General features: G+C 43.7%; 1 protein-coding gene across 1 annotated transcript in view; it reads right to left on the bottom strand.

Moving 5' to 3' along the window:
- The window catches only part of BEND7 (BEN domain containing 7), a gene marked incomplete at its 3' end in the record, with an annotated part of 76,854 nt that extends 56,297 nt beyond the window's left edge, over positions 1-20,557 (bottom strand). Inside the window, exons 1-2 of the mRNA XM_081099245.1 lie at positions 20,492-20,557; positions 18,204-18,287 (exon numbers count right to left, since the gene is read on the bottom strand). Coding sequence (XP_080955371.1) covers positions 18,204-18,287; positions 20,492-20,552 — 145 coding nt within the window. The 5' untranslated portion in view covers positions 20,553-20,557. The remainder of the gene's footprint in view (positions 1-18,203; positions 18,288-20,491) is intronic.
- Between the last annotated feature and the right edge of the window lie 785 nt (positions 20,558-21,342).

Below are 21,342 nucleotides of genomic sequence, written 5' to 3'. Positions count from 1 at the left end.
CCCTCTATTTTAACATTATATGTTTTGTTCAAATTTTTTTCCTACTAGTATTTTATAATACAATCAGCAAACAATATATGTCAAAGATGAAAACAAATGTAGTAAAGGTTTCCTTAAGTTTTTGAATATGTAACTTCATTTGCTTGCGATTCATAATTTTTTTCCTAAACTGCTGTAAAATCAGCAAAAATGCCTTGGCAATTTTAGCATAGTTCCTAGGATATTGGTTGGCACTCAAAGGGTTAAATACATAGAGTCTTGTAACAGAGAAGTCATCATATAGGATCTCCCTTCACTTGGCCAGGAGAGAAAGATATACCACACAGAACATGATTGATTATTCATGGTCTGGGATTATAAAAGAAAAAGACAGCAACATACAAAAAGTGAGCGGTTGAATGTAAAGATCATATGTCCATCTATGTATGTCTTCTGAGAAGGCTCACGAAGAACAGCCATCATATCTCTGCCTTATAAATGAACAAGTGTTGACGCATAGTAGGTATTCATCAGTAAACCTTTTTTTAAAAAAATATATTTTATTGATTTTTTACAGAGAGGAAGGGAGCAGGATAGAGAGTTAGAAACATCGATGAGAGAGAAACATCCATCAGCTGCCTCCTGCACACCCCCCACTGGGGATGTGCCTGCAACCAAGGTATGTGCCCTTGACCGGAATCGAACCTGGGACCTTTCAGTCTGCAGGCCAACGCTCTATCCACTGAGCCAAACCGGTTAGGGCAGTAAACCTTTCTTAAGTGAATAAAAGAAATGGCTGACGAGAACTGAAATGAATCCAGTAGAATTCAATGTAATACTAAGGTTATAAACAAACAATATCTTCATAGAATAGAGTAAAAAAGTAGCAGGGATAAATTGTCCAACAAACAATTATTAAACAGCTCCTAGGCCCCAGAGATATAAAGATCATCTGGTACAAATTAAAAGGCACCCACATTTCTCAACATCTTTTACCTAAATCCATTTATATTCATCCTGAGAAATGGGCCTGATTTTTCCCAGCCTGATGATCCTACCTCTTTTAACTGTGGCCCCAGAACTCTAGTGAGCAAAATGCCGGACTATTTGCAGATGACTCTGCTTTCCTGCTAGAGCTGACAGACCTGCCCTGAGGAGCCTTCTTTCCTGGCAGCCCCTGCATGAAAGCTATTCACCTTCCATTCCCCTGGGGCTGGGAAGGGTGGCTTCCCAAAATGTCATTCTTCCCACCCCAGGAGGAAGCTCAGACTTGTCGAAGTCGATGCCACAGAGCTGTGCCACCTCCTGCTCTTCTTCCTGCAGTTCTGTGCACTGAAATTTAAGATTCTTAAGGGGCAGTGGCAGGTGATGAAGTTGAAACATATAGGAAGGTCATCTCATTAAGGGCCTTACCTGCCAGCCGAAGGAAGAGTGATTTTACACTGGAGATATTGGGCTATTACTCTGAGTAATTTTAAATTCATTATCTCTTTTAATATAAGGATAGTAAATAATCAGATCTATCCTTTAGATCAGGGGTCCTCAAACTACGGCCCGCAGGCCGCATACATTTATCCGGCCCGCCGGGTGTTTTTGCCGCTGCTGCCTGTCTTGCTTAGCAGCCGACTCGTCCCGGGCCCGCAGTGCGCATGTGTGGAATGTCTGAGGGACAGTGAATTGGCCCCCTGTTTAAAAAGTTTGAGGACCTCTGCTTTAGATGAACAATTCTGGCAAAACTATGGTGAAGTGGTGTAGGAGAGAAAACCAGTTAGAACATTATTGTTAAAGGTTACATGAGTGAGGTGAGGTCTGTACCAGGATGCTGGGGTGGGACTGGAGAGAGAGACACTTAAGAAATTTCATCGCGCAGACCTGGTGATTAACTGGATACTGGGCTGGGGGTTGGGGTGGTAAAGGGTAAGAATCTATTAAAGATAACTCCAACATTTCTAACTGGGGTGACTGATGGATACTAATACCAGTCAGAAAATTAGGAAAAAAGATTGTAGGAGAGCAGGATAGAATGAGTCTAGTTTTGACAAGGAAACTTTAAGTAACGAGCAGGCAATTAGAAACACAGTTGTGTGGTACCTACAGCTGCTGCTGAAGTAGCACTCTAAAACTATTATCAGTAGTAGTTGCTGCTACTACTACTACTACCAGTAGTAGCTAGTTTCTGAACAGAGAGGCCCTGGGTCACTAACTATTCAGGGGGTGAAAAGACATCTTATATGGAGATACAGATTTCTTATTAATCCAACATGAGGAGAGCTCAATACCCCGTTTCAATATTTAAAAAGCTGTGACCTCATTTGTTTCAAGGCTGGGATAGTGAGTCAACCTCCCCCTCCTGACTTCCTATCTCTGTGACAAGCAGCAATCGCAGTAGTCAGTACAGATCATCTCCAACTCCTTGCTTTCCTGACCTGACACCCAATCCTTCACCCAGAGGCGCCACACTTACACTCAGTAACCCACCTCAACAGAAGGACTGGCAGAATCTTAAAAATCCAAGGGACAATTCCTCCACTATATTCAGTATTGGTCAACTTTATTATAGCATCTTGTCTGGTTCTGTATTATTTTAAAGAGGCTGCTGAGAATCTTAAGGAGATAATGAAAAAGTCAACAAAAAGATTAAAGGAACAAGGAAAGATGAAAGGAAATAAGTTGTTTCACTGAGAAATAAATAGCTACTGAATGACTTAATTATCTTCAAGTACACTATGGGTTATTATGGGCAGGACACTGTTCTTCTGTACCAGCAAGGAAAAAATTGATTGAAACTGTGGCTTCCAGGCAGGAGGCTGGGCAACACATGATCTTAAAGAGCTGGACCCTTCCAGTTCACAAATACTAGAAACCGAGTGGAAGCACCTGAGAAGATGTGCAGAAGTGACAATAAGAATGCTTTTCTGATTGGGATGAGGAAAAAGTTTTGGAAACAGATAGTGGTGACGATTGCACACCCTGTGAATCTACTTTAAAAGTAAAAGAATGCTTTAAAACTCCTTACATTTTTCAGGTACTGACATGCTAAAATAAGCATAAAAAGTTGAGTGTATCAGCGAGAAATATTAAGATAATCAGGATTTGCATTAAATGGTTCAAATATCTCCTCTCAAATACTAGAAGCTGACATGGAGCCATGGGGTAGAAACCGAACTACACCCTGTCACATGATAGCAAGAGGAGGAGCAGGAGAAAGGAGACAGGGTCCTCATGCCTGTGTGGCAGCCTTCGCCAGAAATCTTAGCCAATGTGTCCACAAGCAAAGGAATTTGAAGACTCAGTGCTATGAGAGGACCTGGAGTTGGCACGCTGACTCCAAACCCATATTGACACACAGATGCTATCAAGAACCCACCTGGCCGCCCTTACGGACAACAGCCCTGCTTATGAGACAAGACTGGGATTCTAACTCAGCAAAAATGGTCTGAAAAGCATTAGTTTGTAGAATAGGGAAATGGTTTCTAAATGAGACCTTTTTTTCCCAATGCAATATTAAACAGAATCCCAATAAATGAAGAGGAGCACTGTTCTGCTGAAGAGAACATGCTAGAACACATATTCCTGAATCAATGCCTGCAATACATTCAAGAATTCCAAGTGTGCTGTACAACATAGTCTAAATGTCACTGGGAATGAAAGAGGCAAAAAAGTGGCTAAGGAATCATTTAGTTGGTTGGATCAAATACTATGATTAGGAGCATCTAGACTGCAAATTCATTGCCACAGGTTTGAGAGCACTGTTAAACTGAAAGTTATAGCTAGAGAATAATTAAGTAGGTCAATGTATACATGGCATTTTCATTTAAAGGACAACCAAATTCCTTTCAAATCTATTTAGATAATATTTGGTTCATTCATCCATTCAATAAATATTCATTGTATTACTACTAAATATAAGATACTGTGACAAAAAAGAAAAGAAACACAGGCTCTCCCCTTCAGGGGTTTGCAGTCTAACATGGAAGACAAATGAATGCACAAATAATTCTAAGAATACAATGCCTCTCTTCAAACACATGGGCAGGCTTACCCAGTATGGGCTGCTTGCTGTCAGGGCGGGAGGCTGGAGCTCTTTAAGCAGGCCAAGAAGGTGAAGCCAGGCCAGGACAGGTACAAGAGGGAATGGATCCTAGTTGGAAAATAGGTCTTCAAAGCAAAAGGGGCTAAAAAACTTTGAGACCTGTATTAAGAGCCAAAGGAGCAGAGGAATACCTGGAAATGAATCAAGAACCAGTGATGGAAATGGGCTGTCGAGCTGCTTCTCAAATGTGCTCCTCAAAGAACACTTACAAAGAAAAATAAACATCCCTGAGAAGTTTGGGGGCAACGTCCTGAGAGGTGAATAAAGAACAATTTTCTTTGATGTCTTTGTTTTATCTTTAAAAATTAATGCAAATATTATACTCTGCTCTCTAAGCAGCAAGATGTGCAGATTCCCGTAGCCCATGAAACAACACAGGGCACCAGTTACACATCTGCCGGTTAAGATGCACTGGCCAATGGAAGGGTGGGCTGGACTGTCATAGAAAGCAAAGGGCTGCTGCTTTTAAGTCAGGCTTTTAAATGTCCCCCAGCTACACTTTCTAGGAATACACGTGCCTGTTCCCATAATGGAACAGGCAAATCAAGAGGCTATATAATAACTTCCTTAGGCATTGCATAAATTACGAGTGTTTCAGAAACCAGAGAGGAAGAGAGCATTTAAACTGCGAGGACGATAGCCTGCTTCAGGAAGATGGTAAGATTTGAGTTAGTCAATAAAAGATGGTCAGCATTTCCATGGGCGGTTTTGGAAAAAGGGTGTAACACTGAACAAAGCCCGAAGGCAGAGGAAAACAAAGAGGGTGATGGTGAATAAGCCTGTCGAAGTAAAGACACTGAATGGGCAAAGTCAAAGACAGAAGGACTTTGATGATGATTTTACTTTATCTTGAAAATAACAGGGTATCAATGAAGGTTTTTCATAAGAGAACGAATGGTATGACACAGCTAGAACTACCCAACCAATTCAGTGTATCTACTATCCCTCCTCCAAATGTTCTTATATCATGGACAACTAACTTTTATAATAATTATAACATGGTTGCCCTACCGAATGTTCCTTTCATGTGTAACTCATCGTTAAGTGACTAGGTCAGAAGCCACCACTTCAAGTGCTTACTGTTCAGGAGTAACAGAGCCAAAGAGTTAAAATCCCAAATATAGAGGAGAGGTGTTACAATTCAAAGAAGACAAATACTAACAATGGAAAAATGGACAAAGGACACGAACATGTAATTTATAAGAGAAATAAGCAGTTTAAACCTCTTAGCCTCCCTAATTATTAATGTAATAAAATTAAATAATATGAAATTATTTGTCTATAATTTGGCAAAGACCATAGATTCATAAAGCCATTTTTGGTGAAAGCGTAGGATTATAGTCACTTTCATACGTTGTTGGTAGAGAACTTTTTCGGAGAGAAATTCAGCAATCCCACTTGGAGGAATTTATCCTATAGAAATAGCCAAACAAGTACCCATGACATATGTACAAGAATACTTACTGCAGCATCATTTTACTAAGGAAACACTGGGATCAAGCCAAACATTGTTCAACAACTGTTGTGAAAAGCACTGCCTTAAATATCGAAGATTTTCAGGACTCCGCCCTCCACTCTCTTTCTGGGTCCTCTCTCCTGGCTCCAGTGACTATCTCTCTATGTGCGGATTCCAGTCCTGACCCCTTCGAGGCTCCAGACCTGTACATCCAATTACCTACTGGACAGCCCACTTGGACATTTAAAAGCAACCTTAAAATTATGTTCAAAATGTATTTTTAAAAAATTCTCATGCGAGGATATATGTATTGATTTTAGAGAGAGAGAAAGAGAGAAACATCGACTGGTTGCCTCCCATATGTGCCCCGACCAGCGATTGCACCCACACCTAGGATGTACCCTGACTGGGAATCAAACCTGTTGGTGGACTGGATGACGCTCCACCAACAGAGACACCCAGCCAAGGCTCAAAATTTATTTTATGACCTTCATTTACAAGCCTTAATAAATAGCACCTACTCTGCTGTCCAAGCCAGAAACAGTGGACTTACCTCTCTCCTCCTCTCCCTCTCACAGACAATCCCCGAGCTCTGTTTATTATAGTTTCTGATTTACTTGAAATCCTTCTATTTCTCTCCACTCTCCCATTATCATTTGATGGGGCTACTGCCAAAGACCTTCAGTGTTGCTTCCTCCTGAAGTCAGAGTGATCTTTCAAACATGCAAATCTCAGTACATGACTTACCTCAGCAGAATGACAACAACTCAGGGTGGAGCCCTGCTCCCCACCGGCTTACGCAGTGGCCCTCCGCATCAGGCTTCCCTCGCCTCTTTCTGAAGCCTTGGCTCTGGCCACATCCCGCCTTATCCTAAATTAGTGGCTCTTCAGGTCTGGCTGCACATTTGGATCATGGGGACAACTTTAAAATACCAGTACCCAGGCCTCACATCATGACAATTAAACCCGAATCTAATTAGTGACTAGAATGGACAGCCAGAGGGCCCTCTGCTTTACATATAGCAAGGTCTCAGAAGTGCTCTCACTTCCTGGATTCACACACATCCTCAGCCCCAACCCTAGACTTACCCTTCAAGAGTCAGCATAAATGTCATGTTCTCAAGGGTCATATCCATTAATCCCCAGGCCTAGGGAGGCCCCCCATTCCATGTTCCTGTAGAATCCTTAATTTTCCTTCGTGACAACCTAATAGGCTTTAAATCGTCCTAGCCTGCCACTAATGGCTACTCAATAGATACCTACAAAATTAATACAAGAATAAGCTAATTCTAGTATCAGATATGACAGGAAGCCACAGTTGAGGAAAGCTAAAGAAAAAAAAACTATGTGCAAAAAACCAATGATGCGCAAGACATAAACCAACACCGTGACACCTCTGAAAGAATTTCTCGTTTCTATGGAATTGTGTGGTGGTGGCAAGCAGAGGCCTCGTGGTGCCTAGATTCATCATGTCTTCTTATGAAAGCCTTCCCAAAGGAGCCTGTCTCTGCATTGCCTCCTCAGTTCCTCAGAGAGGATAGATAGGAAGTTGTTTCTCCCATCTGACAAAGGAAAAGACTAAGTCGCTTGCCCAAAATGACCAACATAAACCAGAGGAAGACATCAGGTCTGGGCCACACATCTGCTGTTGCTCCAAGCATCATGTTCTCTCTTCCAGAATAAACAGTGGAACAGCAGACTTACAGAATGCTGAAGCTAACATTCCTGTAGCAACTTTTCCTGAACCGTATTTCATGCAGTACTTACGAAGGTGACCATTAAAGTCTTGCTAGTAATTGAAAAATTATATATGTGCAATGAGAATGAATTAATGTTCACAGAAGAACTTTAACTTCTGCATCTCCTGACTTTTCACTTTTATGTTGTACCTTGACCTTGCATTTTTTAGGGGTTCTTTACATTTTATATGTAGGTATAAAGTCGTATTTGAGATATAATTCCATTAGCCATACAAGCAACTTCACAGGCTATTATGTTGCATCAACTTCTTCCGTAGAAATAAATTGTTAAAGATATTATTCCTGGAACAGAATAAATTCTTGGAATTACTGAGTAACTTATGTGCTGTACCACTGTTCCAAGAACACATTACTTATTTTATCATGACAAACTAAAGTTATTAATCTTCTGGCTTCCATTTCAACAATGAGAAATGCTGGGAGATGCACAGGCACCTGCATTACATTTCGGTTCAACTTTATATCATCCATAAACATCTCTGTTTTGGACACCTCGTCCAAACAAATGCTCACAGAATATCCTATGTAGCATTCAATTTTATGAAACTATAAAAGTTCCTTGCTGTTAATTACAGAGACAAATGTCTCATCACACATTTGGTTACCAGATAGCATAATTAGTTTTCTCCATTAACCTTTCAGATATAAAATTTGATTTCCAAGTAAAAAAAAACATTGTAAAACCCATGGAATTCAAATAGCACAGTATATTTGTACACGTTTGAAAAAAATAGGCAATACTAAAAAAATAATTTTATGGATTATTATATATAAGGATACTGATTGTCTGGAATACTGAAATAAAATCTGTCCAAACTTCTTAATGATTTTATAATATATGATCAAATGTGCATGTAATAAGCTGTCTTTGTATAGAAAGGAGGTACAATAACCTGACCATGAATGGAATGTGCCCTTTGATCTCTCTCTTTTGGGTATAGTGATGGGGTCAACTGATCCATTACAGTCTCTCCTTTGTTCCCCAGTCATGTGGGCATCTGAGAGACAACACATGAGGGAAGAGTCTCAGGTCTATGGCAATGCAATCGCTTTTTTTGGTATTCAAAGCTAAATGACCCCACAACCTTGGCTTGCTAAGGACCACGCTCTAGCTCACATATGTAGGGGTATATTTGATTGTCACAATGACTAAATGCGTACTCCCAACATTTGTGTGTGTGTGTATAGCCAATACTCAGAGGCTGGAATCAAGACCTTCTGCAATATGTGACAGTCCTGCACAAGACTGTCCCAACTCAACAGACCGTTCCACTCAGATAGCAATGGCAAATCTTTTTGGTGCTTGAGACAACAGTCAACCAACTAAGCCATACCAGCCAGGGCAATTTCAAGATGTTTTAAATGGTTCTCATTAATTTATTCAAAATTACTTATTCAGAGTCTACTCTGTGCCAAGTATTGTGCACTAAGAACACAGTAAACTCAAGGTCTTGTCCTACAGGAATTCAAGCTAAGACCTGAGGGATATAAAGGATCCTTAGGCAGAGAACAGCAGAGCAGATGCCAGGGCCACAGTACTGCGATAGTCCAGAGGCACCTACGCTTCGTGCAGGGAGTCTGCAAGGCCCTAGAGGGGCTGGCACATGAGGGCACACTGGTGCATCCTATTTCAGAGCTCCATGGCAGAAAGGGTCTCCCATTAACCAAATGAAAAAGAAAAAATATGTGATGAAAAATAAACATTCCCTTGTCAGTACTGACATATTTTACTCCTGATTTGTGAGGTCCAGTTAGCTAGTAAGAGGATGTATAAATTTTCACCTTGAAAGACAGGGTGGGAGCTTAGAGATAAGAATTGGATAATAAAGTGTAAAAATGGATGACTTGGCCACTTTATTTTAAACTGAAAGGTGGACTCCTCACTCATTCACTGAGCATCTACTGATGTTTGTTATGTGGCCAACATGGTGCTGGGCAGTGTGGACACTGAGATGATCTTCGGAGTTTCCAACCCGGCGACAGAGATATGTAATACACTTTGTGAGAGACATGCTCAGCATCTGTGGAAGGGCGGGTGAGAGGGAATCAGAGAAGATTACCTGGAGGAGATGACCTCAGCTTGGAGACTTTAGGGATTAACAGAGGGCCAAGAAAAGGAGAGGGAGGAAGGTGCAAGTGTGGTATCCAAACAGAGGAGGTGGCATGTGCAGCCACTGAGGTGAGGAAGTGACTGGCCTCCAGAGAGGAAGTGGGGCCCCTGCAGGCAAGAAAAGAGGTTTGGTGTGGCTGACACCCAAAGGGCAGAGGGAAGTGTCACAGGGAAGCTCCAAGTGGACAGGTGGCAGTGCAAGCATGGTCTCATCGGTTATGCCCACGAGTCCGGGTCCTAATCTGAAAGCCACAGACAACCAAGAAGCTCAGGCAGGAGAGCAACCCTCAGAGTCGTGTACATGCACCAGGAGGACAAAGGCAGCCGGATAAACCACTGCAGGTTCCGTCTGCTCCTCTCCCCACCCACGGCCCACCCCTGCCACTGCTGTTACACACCTTTCCAGGGAATGTTCTCTCCAATCATCTGCTGACTTATAAGAATAACAGACTTGCCATGTAAACTCCTAGATCTATTTTTAACCTTAAGATGCAAAACACACTGTTCCCACATCTTTATTTTATCTTATAGATGGCCATGTTATTCTCTTCCAAAAGTAAAAATCCATATTCCCATGGGAACCAGAAAGGCTAAATTGTTAACGTATCTCCTTAGAGTCTGTCCTTCGTGGAGATTTTTTAATGCTTTGGTCAAAATTGGTGGAGGAAAAGCAAACTATCACAATACATCACACGTATCCATCATGGGGTGGGGCTAAGCCACACCAGCCTTTATGAGAGACAGGAGGAGGCAGCTGTCCCTCAAGACACTGCCTTGGGGAGCAGGCCCCACTCTGTGCAGCTGTATGCAGGGACTGTTCCCACGCAAACGTGACTTCTGCCAAGTTATCTTGGTTAATGCATGGCTTTGTTTTCTTAAATTAAGATGGGAAATTTAAGAAATGCTTGCCTCCTGTGGATGGGAGAACTAGACAATGCCAAAATCAAGTTATAAACAGGCCAATATTATGTTAAGCACCTCAATATTATAGCAGAATTCTGAACCGACAGAGCATATGCTATTTTTCAATTTTGCTTTTCAACATGGAGCTAGCTTTCAAAAAGATTTCAAGTTGAATCTCACAAATCAACATCAGAAACTCCAAATTTCTATGTTAGTTGAGTATCTTCATAAAGCTTCTTCCAGTTAAATACAGCATATTGTAGCTTGGCTCACTAAACGTCATTAAAGTCTCAACATAGCAGTATATTTTAAAACAAATCTTCAGAATGCTATACAACATAGTCCAATATACTCATGCATTTAGGTAACAAAGATTTGAACTTTTTCTTGATACCTTCCAATTCAGAAGAAGAAAGAGAAGGGGATAATAACAAGAATATAGCACTTTCTACTTTGAAAAAGTGTCTTACCACCTAGGAGTTCCTACATGCTGTAGGGAAAGCTGATGGGGGGTGGGGGGGGGAAGCAATGTTACTATCACAGAAGATAAAACCTTCAAGAGTTTTGTCCAAGGTGTTATTACCTGTTCACCTGAGATTCCAACCAAGATTTTCTGACTTTAAACCTGACTTGTCTCTACTATGCTTTATAACCTGAAAAGGCTCCTGGGTAATGTTTGAATTGGGCTTTAAAGACTGATAGGAGACACAGGTTTGTAATACATGAAGTGCAGACTGGGGTAAGACATGGGAGGAGACTGGTATGGAGAAACTTAGATGGTGAAAGGCACCAAGATGAGAACAGGAAAGATGCTTCAGGAAAGAGTGATGAGAGAACAGTTGGATACAAGCCAATGTTTTTAGTGAGGAGGAGGAGGGAAATAAGGCTAGAAGGTTAGAAATAGCCAACAGCAAAGGAGGGAAGTGATTGGAACTTCACTTCGTCAAAGGCTGCATGGCCAAGTACAAATAAATGTAGTAAGCCAAGTCCAAATCCAGGCTCCTATCTACGAGCTATCTGACCTTAGGCAAACTGGCATTTCATCTGAAAATGGACATAACAGTATCTTCTCAGAATTGGGGCAAAGGGTAAATAAGATACAGAATGGGAAGTGCCCAGCATACAACAGATGTTAAACAAACCTCAGTTTCTCTCTTCCCAAATGGTACTGGGGCTGTCCCATGTCCACCCTTCTCCTTCTATCTATGGTTCCCCTTCACATCTGAAGTCCCATTCTGTTGGGGAGAGGATGGGGGGTTATGATTAAGATCAGTCCGAGTGGTTAGAAGGGGAGGGGTCAGGACTGCAGGCAGCTCTGACATAGTGAGGAGTGAAGAACTGGATGGAACTACTAATTACTGTGAGACCTTGGGCAAATCACTTCCCTCTCTGAGCTCAGCTACCCATTTGTGTAACAGATACAACACAGACCTTATGATGTAGTTGTGATATTAACTAAGTGATTAGTAAGACAGGCCTAACTGTCTTCCCAAATGCTTCCCAAACTCTTGGCAGTAAGTAATATCTAAGAATGACTAAGTCTGCATCTGCGACTACAGAAACAGGTTAATCTGTGCACTTATGTTCAAAGATGCCATCAGTGCTTAAGTTTCCTCAAGAGGCTCTCTCATCTTTCACTTTGCTTGCAATCATTGTGTGTGTGTGTGTGTGTTGCGGGGGGGGGGGGGGCGCTTCATTTTTTTTTTTTTACTACACTGGTTAATATAAGTTATGAATTAAATGTTTTCTTATCTCCTGCATCCAGGAGTGAATTCATTAAATTCTCAGGTAATAATCCAAAACAATAGGTCCTATTCTTAAAAATAGGCAAAGTGAAAAGGGACCAAAGCCAGCCTGTCTGTGGTGTTGAAGAACATCCAATGGACTTTCAGGTTGTCTCATAATGAAGAGTACTGCAGTTTTATGAGATTAGTCAAACTTTAAAACAACATTGCATATAAAAATCACTCTTGAAGCTCTAAATGCCTTTTAAACAACTAAAATAAAAACTTATAAAGCAAAACTAAACATGGAGGGCTATCATGACTTCTCATTTACAAGGTAACTGGTTAGTAAGTTAACAGATGGCATAAAAATTAAGATTTACATCCTTTTTTTAAACGAGAAAATGTATGCTAACCCTAGAATAATTTTGAAGCCATGTTTTGGATCCATAGTACAACCAGATATACTTTTAGTGTTGCAGGAAACTTTGGAAACAATCTTCTAGATAGAGGTTTTAAAATTGTGATGAGGGTGCCCTACAAGTTCTGTAGAGGCCCGCAAGGATGGGGAGGCAGAGGAATGTGGGACATGGTACAAGGTGCTCTGCGTCTCCTCGACCTGCTTCAAGCAGCCTCATCCCCTTTTACCTGTCTGACATATTGGGGGTTCCACAGGGGAGTGCATTAAACAAAGCATTTCATGGGGTTAAGGGCATGATTCTGGAGACAGACAAACCCTGGTTTTATCCTGGTTCTGTCACTGAGTAACTGTGTGAACTCCTCAAATTCCTCACCCATAAATGGGAAATGATAATAACTTTCTTGGGACAATTAATGGAACAACATACAGGAAGTTGGTAACATAGTGCCTGACACACAGCTAGCTCTCCATAAATGACACCTACTATTATTGGCCACATTCCTAACCTCAAGAGCCACTCTTACTGCTCTGTCTCCTTCACTCCACCACCAAAAAAGGTGAGAACTGACATGAAAGAGGTCAGGGACATGGGGACAGAGGAGGCCATGGTGCTGAGCATGGAGTTTTAGAGAGAAGCAGAGAAGAAACACTCTTATTTCCAAATGATGTGCTTTTTTGAGGGCGTGGTTTGGTGGGGGGAAGGTTCTTTCTTTTTCTCTCTATTGGGCCTTCCATTTGTTATTAAAATCCTCTCCAGAGCATATATTTTTTGCTGACGAGAGAGAGAGAGAGAGAGAGAGAGAGAGAGAGAGAGAGAGAGAGAAAGAGAGATGAGAGAAGAGAAAAACATTGATCCGTTGCCTCCAGTAACCCCAACCGGGGCTCGAGCCTGCATCCTTTGGTATATAGGACCATGTTCCAACCAACCAGTGGTCAGCAAACTGTGGCTCGCGAGCCACATGCGGCTCTTTGGCCCCTTGAGTGTGTCTCTTCCACAAAATACCACGTGCGGGCGTGCACGTACAGTGCGATTGAAACTTCATGGCCCATGCGCAGAAGTGGGTATTTTGTGGAAGAGCCACACTCAAGGGGCCAAAGAGCCACATGTGGCTCGCGAGCCGCAGTTTGCCGACCACTGCAACCAATAAGCAAGCCAGCTAAGGCTTGGATCTTCATTTTATTTGAGGCTTCTTCCCACTCTGAGAACTCCAGCCACAGAGACAGTGGAAACATTAGAGCTTGGAAGGAGGCCCAGCACTCAAGCCCTTTGAGGCCAAACAAGAACAGGAAGGTGCCCAGGCAAGTGGGCTCTAGGGGGAGAGCCCCCACTCTCAAACATGGACCCATCCACTTCCCAGGAAGGAGAATCACACTGTGATCAGGGCCTAATTGTCTCACTTGGAAAAGTGGGAAGGAATTTTTCAAGTGTGTCATTTTTTAGGAGACTCTGGGGACCCTTGTGGGGGCAGCTGTCCTCAGGAAAGCCACTGAAAACAGACTCAAAAGTTCGGAGACCTAGCCTGGCCAGGTGTGGCTCTGTGGTTGAGCCTTGACCTATGAACCAGGAGTTCATGGTTCGATTCCTGGTCAGGGCATATGACCGGGTTGTGGGCTCGATTCCCAGTGGGGGGCACATGCAGGAGGCGGCCCATCAATGATTCTGTCTCACCCCTGATGTTTCTCTCTCTCTATCTCCCTTCCTCTCTGAAATCAATAAAAGTATTTTTTTTAAAGTTCAGAGATCTCAACCCAGCTCACTTGGCATGGCTACTACACCTGCACTTCATTTTCTAAAAGCTGTATAGCTGAACCAAATATTAAAAAGAACAAGGTGCCCTCGCCGGTGTGGCTCAGTGGATAGAGTTGTCCCACTGACTGAAGGGAAGGGTTCCAGGTTCAACTGATCCCCAGCCTGGAGGCAACCAATCGATGTCTCTCTCTCTTACATCGATGTTATCTCGCTCTGTCTCTCCCCTTCCCTTTCACTCGCTCTAAAAATCAATGGAAAAATATCCTTGGGTGAGGATCAACCAAAAAAAAATTTGTTAAGTAAATAAATGACTGACAACGAACACTTGGAAAATAGACAGTTCAAATTTATATACTATAATAATAAAAAACCAATATTCAATGTAAACAAAGAGATTTTATTAAGTGTTTCTGTTACTGTTCTGAATAATAAGTTAATTAACTGCCTCGTTAAAATGCTTTCTAAAAGTGCCTTGCTACCGGCTAAGGTTTCTTCGATGATCCTTGAACTTGCCTGGCTCAACTTGCCAGAAGAAACAGATCTTTGGACAGGAGATTTGGGTTTGCTCCAGGTTCTGCTGTTTATGAGCAACTCACTTTAACTCTGAGCTTGTTTCCTCTGCTGGGTAGCAGGGCTGATAACACCCACCCTAACTACCTTGCAAGAACACTGTGAAAATCATGAGATGGCAGATGTGAAAGCACGATCTGAACTGCGAAGCGCAGCCCACACTTCAAGTCTGGTTATAATGACCCTTTTCCTCTGCTGTGGCTCACACCACCCCTCCCACCTGCAGTCCTGTCCAAATCCCCTTCATCCAAGTCTTTCCATAGTTCAAGGTCTAGCCTCTCAGTAACGCTCCACCAGGACCTGAACTGGATCCTTCCCTTCCAACTCTGCTTTTGCCCTTGCCTTAATGGTTCACAACTGTCATTTAATTATCAGTCGCACAGGAAGGTAGCACAGTGGGGTGTTTATAGCTCAGGCGGACCTGCAGGGGATCCCAGCGATAGCATTTGCTATTTGAAACCTCTAGTGCCTACCTAGCATCTCTAAGTCTCATCTACAAAACCGGGACGATAATGACTCTTACAGATTTGCTCTCAGAGGAAATGACATCATTCTCATAAAGTACTCAACTCAAGGCTGTGCATACAGTAAGTGCTCAAACAACTGTAGGTGTTATGACTACTGAATCTTGTTCCTTCACTGTGTCCTGAATTTGTCCTCTCTCTCCGACTGAATTTTTATCCTTGAGAGCAGGGACCCCGTCCTATCCATCTATTTTGTTACCCCCAAACCCACTTCCTTTTCAGAAAAGTGCTCAGTTAATAGTTTTTCCCTACAAACACCTGTTGAATTGATTAAGGTGAATTACAACAGTCCACCACAGCCAGCCTGACAAAGTCAATGCGCTCAGGGTAAAGTAACTGACCTATGCTAGCCCTGTTACCACACTAACATGTGTGGTTCCCAAAGCACACAGCCCAGCTACTCCCACTACTGAGCTGCCCTCCCATGTCGGGCACCCTACGTAGTCAACAGCTTAAAAACACTGCAGAGAATAGATTTCCTGTGGGGACCTCGGCAACATTCTGGAGCACTCTCTTTCCCCAAGACATGACCTTTAATCTTTTAAGTGCAGATAGCATCATGGATGACACACGCGTGAACACAGAAAATGCTGACCAGAAACCTGAGGGCCATGTTTTACGGCTGCATTATGGGTGAAGCAGTTCTTCTGGTGTTTTGCTAACAAACTTCCTTGGATGTCATAAACCTTCCACCGATCTCTGTACTGTAGTACCATTATGGATAGATGCTGGTGACTTACAAAACAAGCATGATTTAACTCTATGTTTTCAGAAGAGTAATTACAAACTAAAACAAATGTCCATTTTATAACAAGGTCAACGACAAAATTCTTAATTTTATATGCTATCCATAACTATTCCCAATTGCCCTAGAAATTATGCTTGTGTAATCACTTGCTTTTCCACTTAAAAAATTGACCTGAAGATAAAATAAAAATGTTCTTTAGCAACCATATCAATTCTTGCCCAGAATGAATGAAAGATTGAAAAGTAACCCAGGCACACTTTCATGCTGTTCAGTCTTTTGTCTCCTGATGTCTGAGGCCTTCCTGCCCAATTTTGAAAGCTTATCCCAACCCTGGTCTGTCGCTGATGTTCTCTTATCTTCCTCGACTCGAGATAGGAAAAATGAAAGCAGCAATTACTCCCCCTTCAAGAGTGTACATTTTACTGAATTTTGAGCACTAGTATCTTCTTGTTCTTCATCCTCCACTCTCTCAGACCCAGATTAACCTACTGTAAAGCATCCTTACTATTTCCCAAGTACACAGCTGACGGGGGTGGGGGGGGGGGGACCTGCTTCACTGGAGCATACTAAACCAAAGGCATGCTGCTCCATTTTTATGATAAATGTAAATTTTTACTAATATGCAAATTCTTCATTTCAAATGGATAAATCGAGTGGGTATCTAGACATAAAATTCTAACCAATCGAGTTGAGGGAACCAAAAATACAGAATTCCATCTGATTAAGTTTAAGAAACTGGAAAGAGTACAATTCAAGAATATTCTCTCTCCGGGTCATAGCACTTCACTTGACTATTAACCTTTTCATTTTGGGTTCTCTTAAGAGTAAACGGTGCTGAGAGCAATGCTGGCCCCAGTAATATTCTCTCTCTCTCGATGGAAAGATCCATGTGCCTTCAATGATCACTTGTGTAAGAAATGCTATGTCCCTCCTATTTTACCTCTAGTAAGTGTCTGTTTGATTTCTCCGTCCTTTGTCACCCACCCTTTCTCTTCCTCAAAGCAAAAAAGAGAATCCTGGTGACAGACCACTAAGCCACCTTTCACATTGTTTTCTCCTTTGTAGCACTACTCACCCTGGGTCTGAGCAGCAATCTGCTTCCTTAAACTCTATCAACTCTCCCCCATTCTGACCTTTGCTTTTAATTACTCTTGCCCACACTTGCCCCCATTCTCTGCTCCGTACTGTGCAGCATCCAGTCCTCCCCCTACCAGCCGTGGAGAGGCGTCCAGGATGGGCAAGGTCAGAGCCAAATGCCACCATTTACTCTCCACTCTGATTTTATGGGTCCTTCACTCCTAGAGGCAACATCCTAATTTTGGGCTCCTGGTCTGCAGATACGGACCTGCACATGCTAGGTGCCAAAAACTGCACATGGAAAGAGTGGCAACATTTGGGGCTACCTACTCATTCATCATGCAGCTGCATTTGTCAAAAGGTCTCAGAGAAGCTGCTTTTGCTCTCTGTCCTGAGCTGCGCTAGGAATGAGGACAGTGAAAGCAAAGCATGGCCAGTCTCTGACCCCAAATGTTGTCATGAAAAGAACACAAAGCCAGGAAAATGAGGAGCTGCGCAATGATAACTAGCACTATCAAGAGGGGGTTAGGCAGACAATCACACTTTTATTTTCCTTACGCTTTTTGACTGTAGATTTAATTTAATCTTGTCATGGCAGGATTAGCAACCAGGCCAGAAAGGTGAAGGGACATAATAATAAGACAGCATATTAATCCTCTATCCCACCCAAGGCAGGAGCAAAACCAAACAAATAGTGGCTTCCTGGAAATTGAATTTCTGTTATCCAGATGTCAAAGATGTAATACCCCAATTACACAAACTATTGCCAGCGAAGCGTGCCAGCGAATATGCAATGTAAATGGGGTGCGCACAGAGCGACAAAACTGCACCGTCAGCATCTGGCTCTGGAAGTGAGTGATAATTAGCACTGTGTGCAGACACTAATAAACATTTATGTCTGAAATTACAACTTTTACCAACGTTAATAAGGGATATATTGGCAATCTGTAAAATAAAAGGTCTTGAAAAGAATGTCATACATTAAGCGATGGCAGACATTTCCCATTCTGGCACAATCCCTTCCCCCCTTCCTTAACTGCAAATGGCCACCTTGTTTTACTGAGGAATTAACTGACATAAGAACCTACCTAAAAAAATGGGTTGTGTCTCTTTGGCCTCCCCATTGACATCATTGTTGAATTCTGACATCTTATATACCTCATGGTGATAATCTGGGATGAGAAAACAACCAAAAATTAGAATTCTAATGACCTACACAATATGAACAAACAATATAGACTAGAATCTCATTCTATATACTATGGGTAATCTATACTTTATGCCACAAATATAATTTTCCAGAACTCGGTCAATCACAGAATTTGTAGTTACTAATAAGCCCTAAGATTTTGCTTACTCTGAAGTACACAAACTTGACATATTACTTTAACTTTAGAAAACAGCTCTGCTTGACCACATGGTTTTCAGAGTAAATTTGGCCCACAGATGCCAATTACTAGGTTTCTTTTCTTTCAAATGACAAGGATGTTTATAGAGAAAAGAGAACCGTGCCCAATCGTAGGCCAGGGGAGGGTTCCAAACTGATCTCCACAACCCATTTCATGAGCATATGAATAACAGTATGCTTTAATTACCTGGTACTCTCAGTTTACCCAGAAAAATCCCCACCTCTAAGCAGCTTAGAGGCAATCACACTGGAAAAATACTGACTTGTTATTTCAAATACAGTATAATTGGAATAAGAAAGCAAGATTTCCATCTTTCACACAAGAGAGTCTTCTGCATTCAGCTACTGTGCTTGAATACGCAATAGTTTATTTTCTAAAAAGCACCTGCAGAGATAAGAATCAGACCCATAATTTAGGGGGAAAAAGAAAAAAAAAAGGAAGAAAAACTTGCTATGTCAGTCAACTTTCAAATACAATATTTTACAAGTTTCTCTATAGAGGCTACTGTGCTTTCACAATCTATTTCTAAAAAAGTAGGATCAACTAGGTAAGCAAAGAGAAGTTCCTTCTTAACAGCTATTGCTATGGCCTTGAACCTCACAGGACAAGGTCTACAGAAGTACTCTCACTTTTAAGATAAAGTAGTAAGTTCCCTGAGGTCATAAATAAGTAGGCAGCCTACATTCCTGAATGAATCAGACAAATAGGCCAATCATACATGGAGAGATTTTTAAAGTACAAATGACTGAGTAATCAACACTGCTAGGAAAAAATGTACATAGAAAGAAGACAGAGCCAAATATTTTGAATTCATAAAACTATTTCAGACCTCTTCAATTAAGAAGTGTCAAACTAAAGCAGGGGAAACAGATACAAGCAGATCTTCAAAATCTGTAAGAAAACCATTTTCAGACCAACTGAAAGCAAGCTTTATTGATTTGATGTGACAGGTTAGCTTGCAATTGCCCTCTAATTTTCACCAGCTTATCTGTGACTTCCTCAGATTGTTAAAACAATTGCCTTGCTCTCTACTCTGATACTAGTTAGACAACGCAACCAAGGAAAAATGGACAGGTTCTGCGGTTTGGTTTTGGCCTCAAATTGATTCAAAGATATTTAAACCGAGTGCTTCTAAACTCAGTATTAGGACTTGTGACATTGCCATGAAAATAAGTCACCTGCCTCTCATTTAAAGTGACACAATGCATTTCCATAGACTTTTTTTTTTACATCTGTTCTTAAGTTCTGGCCGTTTTCGTTGTTTTGTTTTTTTAAAGTGAAATCAGGAAAATAAAGACTCTAACAAGTAACTGAACACACTGTTCAATGATGATAGTATTCAACTTTCCCCTCCCCTGATAAAATCAGCCCAGCCCAGACACTGCGGTGCACACCTGTTAAATCATCAGGAACTGGCTGGGTTTTTTGTTTTTTTTAAAAAAAAATGATACTTATCTGACTGATAAGTGATCTATTCTCAGATACCTTTGCAACTCCAATAACGTACCTAGAAACGATTTCGGAAACCAACAATTCTTATATGGGCTTGCACGGCTCCTGAGCTTCTTTCTTGTTCTTAAAAGAATCACCTCCACCCTCTTCCTTTTTCTTCGGGGGTAAAAAAACAACCACCACCCCAAGCCCACAACCACCGGTGGGGATCGGTGTGCGCTCAGCCTGATGAAAGGCAGTTCTCCCCCAGCCCCCAACCTGGCCACGGGAGCGGAATACCAAAGAGGGCTCCCGGCTCCCCAAGTGTCATTGTTTGCTAATTTCCTTAGTGGCCTCCGACTTGTTTACCTGGAACGACAACCTCCCGCCTCCCCCGGACAACTTTGCTCGCCTGCCGGGGTGCGCGGCCGCGGCGCCCGCGGGAGGGAACTCGGGGGTCCCGGAGCCCGGCAGGGGCGCGGGCCGCGCGGGGCTGCGGACGCGGCGCCACGTCCTTGCCCGCCCGGCGCGCTCACCTCCGCGGAGCAGTTTGAAGCTCTGGGATTTCCTGCTCCTCTTCCTCTCGGAGAACTCCATGGTGCGGGGGCAGCGCCGCGGCCGGGCGGCCGGTCACCCGGCGGCGGGGGCGCCGGGACCAAGGTCCGTCTCCGGGCTCCGCAGGGGGGAGGCCGGGGGAAGGGAAGAGCCGCCTGGAACCCGCGCGGGGGCTGCGGCGCGCGGGGCTCGGCGGGAAGCGCTTTCCCGGGAGAAGTTGTCCCCTCCCGGCCGCCGCCCGGGTCCCTCCGCACGCCCCCCGACCCCGGCTCCTTCCCGGCTTCGGGGAAAAACGCGGCCGGAGCCGAACTTTCCGTGGGGGAGCGAGTTGGGGGCGGGGGCGGCGGGCGCCCCGGGGTGTCGCCGCGGGCCGGCCTGGGCGCAGCTCGGGGCGCGGCGGGGGCGGCGGCGGCGGCGGCGGCGAGCGCGGCCCCGGGGACGCGGCGGGCGGGCCGGAGGCGGCGGCGGCGGCGGGTGCGAGCCGGGTCGGGGCGCTGACCGCCCCCGCGGGAGGAGGGGCGCCGGGAGGGGGCGGCGCCGCTGGGACCCCGGGGCCACCTGCTGGCGGAGCGCGGCCGCGGCCATCCCCGGGGCCCGGCCGCCGCCACCCACCCACCTGGCCGCGCGCGCCCCGAGGAGGAGCCGGAGGCCGCGGCACCCTCGGCCCAGCCCCGCCGGCTCCCCGGGGTCCTTGAGCCAACCTGGGGGGTGTTGGGGGGGGGGGGCGGGGGGCGAGGAGTCGTGGCGCTGCAGCTCGCCGGCCTGTGGCTGCCGCTCCCTGGGGTCGAGCATGTTATAAATAGTCTTGGGTGTCGGGGACCCTCCTGGCCAG

Source organism: Myotis nattereri (assembly GCF_964212035.1).
Source record: "Myotis nattereri genome assembly, chromosome: 1".
Taxonomy (NCBI): Eukaryota; Metazoa; Chordata; class Mammalia; order Chiroptera; family Vespertilionidae; genus Myotis; species Myotis nattereri.
Note: the sequence above shows the minus strand (reverse complement) of the source record. Positions and strands in the feature narration are given on the sequence as shown.